We start from the raw sequence: 12,894 nt of genomic DNA, 5'->3' as shown, positions 1-12,894 counted from the left end.
CTTAATAAAAAATTTATTTTGGTTTAACAATATGATCAATGCCAAAAATGTGGGAGATTGTGAGGTCCTGAGTGGTAACTGGTATGTCTCTTCCAACTACTGATCTATTCAACCAGAAAACTACATATACAAATCATACTCATAGCAGGTACTATTATAATCCACAAACATGAGAGACTACAAGATAAACATTTTAATAGACCAAAAAGAAAGGCTTTTCAAGGCATCTTAGAATGCACTTGGGGCTTGGCTTTGTTTTGAAAGATACCCTACCACTTCCTACTTTCCTCTTTGGGAGAAAGTCTAGAACCGAGCATTCAACTGAAATGCATAAAACGCCAAGCTAACTCTAAAGTAACCCAGGAAAGCCAGTCAGCAGCCAGCCCATGACAAAGCAGCCTGGCCACTGCACTCAGCGACATGTCCAGGGACACCTCTCAGAGGTGCCTCCAAGGTATCTCAGTAATCAGGAGCAAAATGGAAGAGAAGTTAATGGGTCTCTTCTCTTGTGTCTTCTGGCCAACATTACCAACCTACCAGTGGACTTCCCAAAACTTGTGTACGAGCCTTCTTCCCACTGTCCTGCGCTATGTGAAGTTCATTCTCAAAGGGGTAATTATAATGCAAGCAAACAAACGAAAGCTGTGAACTCTGTAGGGTATTTGTGTCTGAAACCAGCTGAAAAGATAGAAGCCCACGCAGGACCTTCAACTCCATCTTATAAACTATCAACAGAAACTCAGACTGAGATCTCCAGAAGGAACCAACATACATCGATATTCCTTTTCTCTAAAGAGAGTGTTGCGATCATGGTCGTCATGCAGTTCCCTCCCAGACTGTCTCTTAGGACACTGGTCATCATGGAGTTCCTGTAGGGAATGTGGGAACGGTGTTTTTCTGAAAGAGCAATGATCACCTGTGGCACAGTAGAAAAATAATGGCATTAGATTAGCAGAAAATGCACATTTGACAGTCAACTAAGCTGCAATTACAGTAAAAGTATAAACGGAAATCAAAAAATATATAAATGGAAATCATAACTGAATGCGGGGTGGCATCTAAAACTTGGGCCCAGAATAAATATTTTTACCATATTTGGTACAGTAATGGTGGAAGTGGAGGGAAGTAAACTTAGCAAAAACATACCACCGTGAATGCTGTGATGTTTGGACAGATGATATAACTTGGTACAGAATAGGATATATTATTATCCTGTTCTCAGACATTGGAAAATCCATATAAAAACTCAAGAGTAGGGGCGCCTAGGTGACTCAGTTGGTTAAGCGTCTGACTCTTGATTTCAGTTCAGGTTATGATCTTGCAGTTCCATGAGATCAAGCCCAGTGTCGGGCTCTGTACCCTGATAATGTGAAGGAGTTTGGGATTCTCTCTCTCCCTATCTCTGCCCCTCCCCTGCTTGTGCTCTCTCACTCTTTCTCAAAAACTAAATAAACACTTTTTCTTAAAAACCTCAAGAGTAAATCATGCCAGATTTTTAAAATCCTACCAGGGGCTCCTGGGTGGCTTAAGTCGGTTAAGCGTCCGACTTTCACTTAGGTCATGATCTCGCGGTTCGTAAGTTTGAGCCCCACGTCGGGCTCTGTGCTGACTGCCAGCTCAGAGCCTGGAGCCTATTTCAGAGTCTGTGACTCCCTCTCTCTCTGACCCTCCCCTGCTCACGCTGTCTCTCTCTCTCTCTCTCTCCTAGAAATAAATAAAAATAAATAAAAAAATAAAAAAAAAATCCTACCAAAATTGATCTATATGACCCAAGGAAGAAGAGGTAGAACAGTACATAAGAACTATGAGAGACAGCAGGGGTTAGTGGTGGAGGCCTGAGAATCTGGTGCCACACTGTCCAGCTCCAAAATCCTAGCCTTACTAGTACAGGTCACTCAACATCTTTGCCTCAATCTCCTCAACTGTAAAACAAGAGATAATATCTCCCTCATAGGGAGCTGGGATGATTGAGAGTCAAACTGCACAAACTGCTTTAAGAAGCACCTAGCTCATAAGAAGTCCTCTATATGTGTTCACTACCATTCTAAGTGATGGGGGAAGTTCATGTTGGTTCAGCTGAGTCTTGCTCGTCTTACTTTTCACGAGTGTGTTAGGTACTTAATGGGAAGGTCTGAGCTGGATAGAAGGCTGCTGTGGGGGTGTCCCCAAAGGGAGCCACCAGGGGTTCAGGGTTTCCCTGGAAAGATGAACACAGTGCTAGGATGTCCATCCCAAGCATCAGAAATAAGTCATACACAGATGTGATCTGAGGGGGCCCTGACTCTAGAAAATACTTCTGCCAACACCTGCCACCATGCTGATCCTCCCTGCTCTCAGGTGTGTAATTAGCTCCATCAGAACCTCTTCTACTCTCTTGGTTTACAAAACAAGATTGTATTTGAAGGCTCTTCGGGGCAAAAACACATAATACCACTGGGTCTCACTTTATTTTCCTGACCACAGATTTTATTACAAACCAGGTATCCTGTGATATTCTCTCAATAATTACTTCTCCACTCTCAGAAATTAGGCCTTCACATCTTATCCCTTCGTTTAAAACCTCCTTGCAGCCTCCTCTCCCTGCCTTTAGTCTGAGCTGATGGCCACACACCTTCTATTAGAAGTGAACAGCCTGGGGCTCCTGGGTGACTTTGTTAGTTAAAGCATCCAGCTCTTGGTATCTGCTCAGGTCATGATCTCACGGCTTTGTGGATTCAAGCTCTGCACTGGGCTCTGCACTGGCAGCATAGAGTCACCTTGGGATTCTCCGTCTCCCTCTCTCTCTCTCTGCCCCTCTCCCACTCATGCTGTCTCTGTCTCTTGCAACATAATAAACTTGGAAGAAACAATAAAAAGTAAGCAGCCTGACCAGAGCTATCTCATGTCCCACCACTAATTCCCTCCTGACCCTCTGCCCTTCCTTGTGTCACTAAACTGCTCCTTCTAAGGCCAGTCCCCCATCTTCTTACCTTCTCCCTCTTCTCGTTTTACCTACCTTGCTTATACAGTTAACTCTTCTTTTCTGCATTAATTTGTTTCTCTCAATTGGATCATTCCTATCCTGCCTGCCCACTACAGTCTAAAAACTAAGACGGTTCTTGCCAAGGTTATCAGCAACCCCTGTTATACAGAAAGTGTTTATTGCCATCTTATTAGACTTCTGAGTTGAGTAAGCATTCAACACAGGTACTCACTGCCTCTTTTCAGAAACACTTCGTTCATTGGTAGTCAGGACACCACACTTCACTGGTTTTCATCTTTCCTCAAACACTAGTTAATGAATGCTTCCTTTTCTTCTTCCTAAATTATAAACATTGGAGTGTCCCAGGGATCAGTCCTTGATCCTCCTCTCTTTCCCTTTGGTATCTCATCCAATCCTCTGGACTTAAATACATATATATCCTGACATTTCCCTAGTTTATATCATCAGTTTCCACCTGTTCCCTGAGCTACTATTTCTGTGGCAACCCTAAACCTCCACTTGGATGTCTATCCTTGACCTTCTCTCCCCTCTTCCCCCAAATCTCATTCTCTCCCAGGCTTTACCCATCATTATTAAAGGCACCACCATCCACCCTGTGGCTCAGGCTAAAGCCCTGGGCATCATCCTTATTTCCCCTCATTTCCGACATCCAATTCCTTAGAATTTTTATTAGTTTTACCTAAAAAACACACCCAGAATTGGACCACTTTCCCCCACTTCTTCTGCCACCACTCCAGGTCAAGCCTCCATTATCCTTTCCTTGGACAACTTCATAAGGTTTTTCAATCTTTGCTCCCAGGGTCTACTCTCCACAGAGAAATCTTTATACAATATAAATTACATAAAGTTACTCCCATGTTTACAACCTTCCAGTAGCCTCCTGAAGCACTTTACCAGAATGGCCCAACTCCTGTGTGATCTGGTCCCTGTCTACCTATCTGTCCTCATCTTCTGTTGTGCTTTCATAGCCCACATTTGGCCTTGCTGTCGCCCCACCATACCAAGATTATCTCCACATCACTGCCTTTGACTTTGTGGTTCCTTTTACCTAGAATGTTCTTGCTGCTCAGGTTTTCACATAGCTTCCTGCTTTACATTATTCAAATCTTTGGTTAAATTTTTGCCTCCTCACAAGGCTTTCACTGAACGGCTAGTCAAGAGTAACACACCTATCTCCAGGCTATCAATATATTTCCTTTTTCTTCTAGTACTTACCACAATTTGAAATTATATTCACTTATTTACTTTTTTAAAATCTGCTTCCTCAATTGACTTTCAGCTCTATTAGGGAGGGGACCTTGGCTTCCCTCATTCACAGTTCCACCTCACTGCCTAGAGCAGTGTCCAGCCCCCAGTCCATGGGACAGAAACTAAGTTGTTTCACTCAGCTCTCAGAGAACCCCCATTCTAGATTCACATCCTAGTCTCTCTTATGACTCAACTTGCCACACGAGACCTAACTCCATCAAAAGGATACCCTAGTGTGGAACTGGGAGGTGAGTCATGAGAGGTGGTGGCTACAAGGAGGAAGATCAGATTTGTAGGAGACAAGGAGGAAGATCAGATTTGTAGGAGAGTGTGGTGGCAAGGGCATTTGGTTCCTTGGAGGCAGCTGCAGTAACTTTCTGGAATCCAGGATTTAATGTTCTGAGTGCCAACTGGGGATAATGGTGATGTTTTGCAGAGTAGCTCAGCGGTGTGGCTGGAGGTGTCTCCTGTTTGCTCTGCTCCTAGCTGGGCAGTATCCAAGCCCAGCTCTTGAATATTCTGGAGGCTCTTTATGTTTAATAAACTCTACACAGTTTAAATTAGCTACAGTGGGTTTTTCGGTTTACAACTAAGGAATCTAATACAATATGCACTTGACACATTTATGTGAAATGAGTGAACAAATAAATGAGTAGACTAATTAGCTTCACCTAGGAAGACAGCACAAGTGTCAATAGTATGCAATGGGATTTGGCAGAAGTGAGTTTCGATATAATCGGAAAGGAAGTGGAGAACATGGCAGACCCAAATCTGAGTGGTACGGTGGTACCAGGGGATGCTGAGTAGAACTCCAGAGCCTCAGAGCCGAGAGGACAAATGAAATATCTGTAACAAGCAAGGCATGCCCCAACGTCGAATACCAGAGAGAGCAGTTGGTCAGATGGATGTGCCAAGAGGGTGGCCTTATTGCTTGTGAATCATAATTAAGTATCTAACAGTGTTCTAAGCACTTTGAAATTCTTTCATAAAACAAGTGTCACTATTTTTTTTCCTGTTTCAGGAAACAATATTAATATCTCTTCTATTCAACAACCTGATGACAACTTAGATGACATAAAAGAGAATACGCTTATTAAACTTCCTGTTGGTATTCAATTAAATGGAGTTTTTAACTTCCTTTTGGTTGCAATGACAGAAAATGTACAAACTGGATTTAATCATAAGGGAGATGTATTGGCCCATGTAACTGGGCAATAGGAATAGGGCAATAGGAATGTTTTAAGTTACACATGACCCAAAAGGTCAGTGTTACCACCGAGGACTTAGTTTTTGCTAATACCTGCTCTACCTTCTATGTTTTAGACGTCTGCCTCTCTTCATGGCCACCGGACGGCTGCCCAATGTCTTTATTTATAACTGATGTGATAAAGATCTCTAATCATTAAACATACATCCTAAGCTTTCCTAGGGACCAACTTGCGTCACAGGCCCATCTCTGAACCACTCACTATGGCCAAGGCCCCACCTAGCTTACACTAGTCGAGGTCTACTCTTAGAGCTGGGATGGGCCCCTGGCTGCTACTCCTGCAATGAGTGTTACAGAGCCAATCCCAATGTCCTTTCTAGAAAGGGCTCTAAAATTGTTCAAGAGCATAATTAAAATTCAAAATGGGATTATGGATTGGAAAGCATGGTCTTTAAAAATGGGGAAAATGAAAGCAATGCATAGTAAAAGAAAGAACCCAGGATTCAGAGGCAGAAACCAGCTGTATGTTTGTGTGATTTTAGGCGAATCTCTTACCTTTATTGGCCTCTATTCCCTTACCTGTAAAAGTGGGATTAGAATGGCTGTCTATCTCACAGAAATGTTTTAAAGATGAATAGAGACCATTTCTGGGATAGTAAAACAAAAAGCAAGCCATGTTTGCTGGAGTGTCAAGGCTATGTTCTTTATGATCCCTTTAGACACTTGCTACAGCAATATAAACCCAGTTTTCAGCCATTTTTCTCCAAGAGGGCTCTTCTCAGCTCTAAAGGAGTTTGGAGATACCATAACAAGCCCAGACCCCTTGGAGCAGATACAGATCTTCAGAGCGACCCAGAAATGACCAGTATCTGGGAGAGAGGCAAAGGTAGGTTATTTTTTGTGGGGCTACTTTGGGCTCTTGAATTAGGCAGGCACCAAATGATCTGCATGGCACAGGGTAAGGAGGTGGTATACAACCTGGATTCTTTGTTATTAGTGTCTACACCCATTTGGGATTTCATGTATAAACACAACAACATGTTCCTGAAGGCATTCTTTAAGCAACAAAGAGTGGAAACTCACATTAAACTTAACAATATCTCCAACTACCTTGAAACTATGCCTAAAATCAGTAACTCAAATTGCTATTTTAATGAATTAAAGAGATTTTTCTTTAAGGAACTCAGAAGCACATGGAAAATTAGCCTCTGAAAATTGATAATTATTTGGAGTGGTTACAACTGGCACTGGCGCCATTAGTTTTTCTCCTGAACACGCATATTCAGTGGAAGCCAAATGGAAACCAAAACTCTGGAGAAGTCCCACTTATGGGAGATAACTGGCTGAAGGAGACCCTGATCCTGATTTTTGTAGAGTCAGAGAGCAAACACTCTGTTCCCAGTGGTTTCTCACTTGATGTCTGGGCTGACAGAGACTGAGGGTCACACCAGGAGCACTGGGTGAGGCTTATGCATGTCCCCTTCCTTTTCTTCCTAGGCTTAATTTCTAGGGCCAAGATGTACCCGGTTATTGTGGCTTAAAATGTTTTTGAGGAGACTTTTTGGAAAGAGTACTGCATACACAAGTAAGATTCCAAAACCAACAATGCTCTGACAAACAGAAATTTATTTACTTATGAGCACAATAAGGTGCATTCAACTCAGAAAGGCTGTGACCCAAGAGCAGGTGTAAGGTCCATAATTGTGGCCAGAAGGGCAGTGATGGTTCTGGGTGGAATTTCTATAATTAGTGTGGGCTAATAAATGTAAGAGAGGTAGGCAAATTGTCTATTTTCTAGGATATCTCCATATATACATTGAAACTGAGATGGAGAGGATGCAATTAATTACAAACATTTAATTTCTAATAAAGCATTTATCTGACTGTATGTAAGGATTTTTTTATTTTTGAAAGAATGAGAGAGAGCTTGTGCACACGAGTAGGGGAGGGGCACATGGGGAGAGGAAAGATGGAGAGAGATAGGGAGAGAGAGAAAGAGAGAATCTCAAGCAGGTTCTGCTGTGGAACCAGTGCAGAGCCCAACTGTGGGGCTCGATCTCACAACCCTGGGATCATGACCAAAGCCAGAATCAAGAGTCAGATGCTCAACTGACTGAGCCATACAGGTGCCCTGTAAGGATCTGTTTATTTGCTTTGCTCCTTCACTGGATAACACAATAGCATAGACTATTTTCTCACCCATTCATTTATTTCCATTGCCTAACATAACTTGTAGCACTTCATGGACACTGAATCATAATTTGTGAATGAATGAATGAATGAAGTGAGTTAAATTGTGTTACACTTCCAGTCTCATTAGCCCCATAATAAAGTCCAACATAAAGAAAACCTGTGTACAAAAGTCCTGTTATTTCATTAATAGTATCTGCCTGCTCTTCTTATTATTCCCATTCTCCTATACTCCTTAGTTCTCTCTCACTTAACTCTTTCTGTGTGAAATTCCAGAATTTCTCTACTACCCACTTACTTCCTCTCTAGCCACAACTCCTAGATTTATTCAACCTCACACGTCTACATCCACTCACATACTCCAGTTTCCTACATTTGTGTCCCTCTTCACTCTCAAGCTAACCTTCCCCTTTTCTCTCTCTCCCTTATCTTATGCTATCACCTCCATGAAGACACTTGTAGATCAGTGGAAGTAGTTAACAGCTAGAGTGGCGCAATGGGTGAATATGAAACAGATCATTTACATTCTGAAAGCCAAAGGTCAATAACATGTGAATGTCACGCTGGCCCTGGGTCAATGGAGCCCCTGGACTGGAGGTAAGGGCTGGCAGACTCCTAGTTCCCACTCCCTGACATACTCTAACTCCAGCCCTGCCTGGTTCCCTCCTACTCGTTCTTCGAATCTCTGCTTAGTATCAGCCCTGAGAGAACGTTCATTCCCTCCGCCCTTCTCAGTCCAAGTCTGATCCCCCATTACACGCTCTCCTCGCCCCTTGGCCTTTCTCTGCATAACTCACCTGGACTAAAGCCAAGTGTTTAATGAGTATTTATTCCATGCACATCTCCCTGCACTGGCCCCGGAGACCTTTGGGGCAAGGACCGTTTCTACTTTGCTTGGCACTATGCTCCAGTGCCTGGAGCAGTCCTTAGCATGCTACTGCTCCTTATGAATGTTTGATAAGTAAATAAATTCGTCATACATAAAATCCAATGCACAGAGCCACCAAGACTACCCACATGAAGCTCGTGTTGTAAGAATTTTGAAGAGAAGAGATGTAGGGAGAGAAATAGTTTTAATGAGAAGTAGCAGCTTACAAAGTTGTGCTAGAATGAAGGGAGAGGACTAGGGGCAGAATGTTTTCCTTGAGTGTTAACAATTGGTGGGAATTCTGATTCAACTAATGAAAATAATCTTGTATGAACAGATGGGCATGATGGGAATTCAAGCAGACAGTGCTACTAACTGAAGCAACTAGGTATATTTCTCTGAAATAAAGCACTTTGAATACAGTCCATTATGTTTTTATACCAACGTTTTGTAAATGTCCTATTAAGTAAAAGCTCTGTTAAGTAAAAGTAGTGTGTAATATTTGAGTAAGGAAGAGCTAGGGAAGGCTGAATCTTGTCAGAAACACTAGAATGATTTGAACACCGTGCAGGCCATTAATCTCTGGGTGCTACATTACTGGGCTTATTTGGTCAGAGCCTAACTGCATGTACCTTGTTCAGATACAGTTCCCTGAGGTTTCTCTCAATCTGCTTTTTCAGCCAACTTGACCATTAGAGAGCATTTACCATCAGGACAATGTCAGTCTCAAAAGGGTTCATTAGGCAGTAAGGGTGGGGGGTGCATTTCTGTTTGTTTTTTCAAATCTTTTAGCCTCCAACACTCATTAGCAAGTCCTTCTGCCTTGCCAATATAGTCTGCACTTCTCTACTCCAGTTTTTAATCATGTTTCTCTTTTTTTTCCCTTAGAATTTGGAAGTACTTGCCATCTTTAACATTCAACTCACAGCATTTCACTCACAGACCTTAAAGAAACTTGAGGAATCAACCAATTCAGTATGCTCATTTTAAGGAGATGAGGATTTTTTTTTTTCTGGAAAATTTATTTGGCTAAATTCAGATGAACTTTTTTTATCATTTGGGAGTCAAAATCAGAAATAAAAAAGAGAACACACACTGGGGTAGATAGTAATGAACTTGGGGTAGGGGTCTGGAGGAGAGGCTAAAACAGAACCATCGCAGGATCACAATCAACAACTCAAGTCACCAGAAGCTGAAAAGATATCGGTCATCTCTAAATTATGTTCCTACAGCTAAGCCATTGCCCTGAAAAGACAGGCCACAGGAGGCCATTTATAACCTATTTTCACACTCATTACAAACTTTACAATAGAAACAATAAGGTATAGTGAGAAAACACATAGGCTTTGGAGCCAGGCAATTCAAGATTCAACTCCTTGCCTTACTGCTAGCTGGTAACCTTGGGAAGGCCTCAGGAAGATCTGAGTTTTAAAATCTATAAGATGGAAATAACGAATACCTTACAGTGTAGGGCTCTTGTAAGGTTTAAGTGAAATGGTATAATCAAAATGCTAGTAGCTACCCCAATGTTCACAGCAGCATTATTCACAAGAGCCAAAAGGTAGCAACAACCAAAACGTCGATGGATAAGCAGATAAACAAGACATGGCGTGTACATATAATGAAACATTTCCCAGCTTTGAAAAGGAACGGAATTCAAATACATGCTACAACATCTGATGGGCTTTGAAGACATTACGCTATGGGAAATAAACCAGACAGAAAAGGACAAATATTGTGCATTCCACTTATATGAGTATCTAGAATAGGCAAGTTCATAGAGACAGGAAATAGAATAGAGGTTACCAGGTATTGGAAGCATAAGGAAATGGAGCATTGCTACTTAATAAGTACAGGGTTTCTGTTTGGGGGCATAAAAACAAGTTCTGGAAATGGATGGTGGTGATGGATGCACAACATTGGGAATGTACTTAATGACACAGAATTGTACACTTAAAATGATTACAATTATGAAGTTTATGGTATGTATATTTTACCACAATAAAAGAGGAAGAACAAAAAACAAAAATGCTAGCAGAGTCCCCAGCAAAGTGTGTCAGGAAATGGTAGATATAGTTAATCCCATTGTGCCCATTTTACCTGTTCTAAGTAATGAAGGGACAAGTTGATATACTTGGCCTCTGTTAGAAGTTGGCCTCCCATTCCAGTCTTTGCAACTCGCTCTGAACCAGCCAGATCAACCAAGTGAAGTTTGGCATGGCGGACAGTCGCAGATCCTGGCTTCTTGCTTGATAAGTGAATAGTGAAAATGCAGTGGGAACGAGTTGAAGCTTGGTTCATCGGAGTCTAAAAAAAAGGAAATTGTAAAACAAAATGAATGTGAACAATGAGAATTTTTGCACTTTTTCAAAAAAATTGTTTTAATATAATTTATTGTCAAACTTCCTAACATACACTGTGTAAAGTGTGCTCTTGGTTTTTGGGGTAGATTCCTGTGGTTCATCGCTTACAAATAATACCCAGTGCTCATCCCAACAAGTGCCCTCCTCAATGCCCATCACCCATTTTCCCCTCTCCCCCACCCGCCCATCCACCCTCAGTTTGTTCTCTGTATTTAAGTGTCTCTTATGGTTTGCCTCCCTCTCTTTCTGTTTATAACTATTTTTCCTCTTCCCTTCCTCCTTGGTCTTCTGTTAAGTATTATGCTGAGTGAAATTAGTCAGTCAGAGAAGGACAGATATCATAATCCTTCACTCATATGTGAATCTTGAGAAACTTATCAAAATGTTTAAATTTATGTTTCTGACAGTATATTTCCAATGAAGCCAGTGCTGTCCAATGCAACAAAAACAGTCTTAGCTGAGACCCTTTAAAGTCAGTTATTTTTAATGTACTGTCTCTAAAATGAATGACAACAGTTGATTCAGAAAGTGAGGAAAGAGTTTGAATAAGCTAAGGCTTGGGTCTACTTACGAATATGATAACTTAATTTCATTACATGACCACAGTTCCCACCTTAACCTTGGCTAGCCATATTGCAGATGCTTAATGTCAATGTCATGGGAAAAAGGTGAGAATGGGTGCATTGGGAGAATTCATTACACATTTCTAACACACAACCCACAGATGAGGATGCCCAGTATCACTGCTACTACCCAACAGTGAACACGGGGTCCCAGTCAATGCAATAAACAAGAAAAAGAAATACAAGTCATTGTGACAGGAAAAGAAGAGATGAAAACATCATTATGTACATAAAATATGGTGGTCTACAAAGAATATGCAGGAGCATCTATATACTGTTAAAAACTAAGTAATTTAATAAGGTCGCTGGATGCAACATCAACACACCAAATTAGCAAAGTTCTAATAACCCAGAGATTATTAATCAGGAAGTATAATATTACTTATAATGGCAACAAAGACAAATAATGGGGAATTAATATTATTAAATATGTGATTTGTAGGAGAAATGATAAAATAATATTAAAAGATACAAAAAGAAAACCTAAGTAAAAGATGTCCTAGATATTAATAAACCATGTCATAGATGGGAAAACTGAAAATTAATCTGTATATTAATTTCTCTATATTAACCTCTATAGCCAATGCAATTGAAATAAAAATACCACATGTTACGTTTGTGGAACAGGACAAACAACTTGATTCTAAAAACTAGATGGAACAAACATAAAAAAGCAAACACAAAACAAAACAAAAACAATTCTGTGAAAGAAGAACAAGAGAGGGGGACATGTCCTGCTATACATCAAGGTATAGTATAATGCCATAGTAATTAAAACAGCACAGTATTGCTGCAGGAACAGATAATGAGATCAGTGAAACATGTTGGGCTCATTTAGAAACTCTGTAAAGGACAGAAGTGACATCACACCATAATGGAGAAAGGAGAGACTAATCAACAAATGCTGCTGGAATAATTGGCTATCCATCTTGAAAAATAAATAAATTTAGGCTGCTTCTCACACTTGATACACAAATTCCAGAATGTATTAAAGACTGAACTTATGTGTAAAATAACACAATTTTATCACTCATATAAGAAAATCTGGAAGCATATCAGGACCAACCCAAGGTAGTCATGGATCTTTTATGATAAGATATTAAACACAAAAATGAATTTATTAGGCAAACCATGAGAGACTCTTGAATGCTGAGAACAAACTGAGGGCTGATGGGGGTGGGTGGAGGGGAAGGGGGGGACGGGCATGGAGGAGGGCATTTGTGGGAATGAGCACTGGGTGTTATATGGAAACCAACTTGACAATAAACTATTTTAAAAAAACAACAAAAAAACAACAAAAAATGAATTTATTGAAAGTATTTGATCAAATTATCCCAAAGTAAAGAACTTCTGGGTGATAAAATCTACCACAGAGTTAGAAGGCTGGGAGTTGATGTTTACAGTCCATATAG

At 40.8% G+C, this 12,894-nt stretch overlaps 1 protein-coding gene across 1 annotated transcript in view; it reads right to left on the bottom strand.

The window, feature by feature from the left end:
* Nucleotides 1-12,894, bottom strand: part of LOC144232125 (kinesin-like protein KIF6) — a gene marked incomplete at its 3' end in the record, with an annotated part of 187,123 nt that overhangs the window by 49,979 nt on the left and 124,250 nt on the right. The window contains exons 7-8 of the mRNA XM_077764825.1: nt 10,597-10,803; nt 773-916 (exon numbers count right to left, since the gene is read on the bottom strand). Coding sequence (XP_077620951.1) covers nt 773-916; nt 10,597-10,803 — 351 coding nt within the window. The remainder of the gene's footprint in view (nt 1-772; nt 917-10,596; nt 10,804-12,894) is intronic.

The sequence above is a fragment of the Crocuta crocuta genome, unplaced genomic scaffold (assembly GCF_008692635.1).
Source record: "Crocuta crocuta isolate KB4526 unplaced genomic scaffold, BGI_CrCroc_1.0 scaffold44, whole genome shotgun sequence".
In the NCBI taxonomy this organism is placed as follows: domain Eukaryota; kingdom Metazoa; phylum Chordata; class Mammalia; order Carnivora; family Hyaenidae; genus Crocuta; species Crocuta crocuta.
The sequence above is the reverse complement of the archived record's forward strand: the minus strand, read 5'-3'. Positions and strand labels throughout refer to the sequence as shown.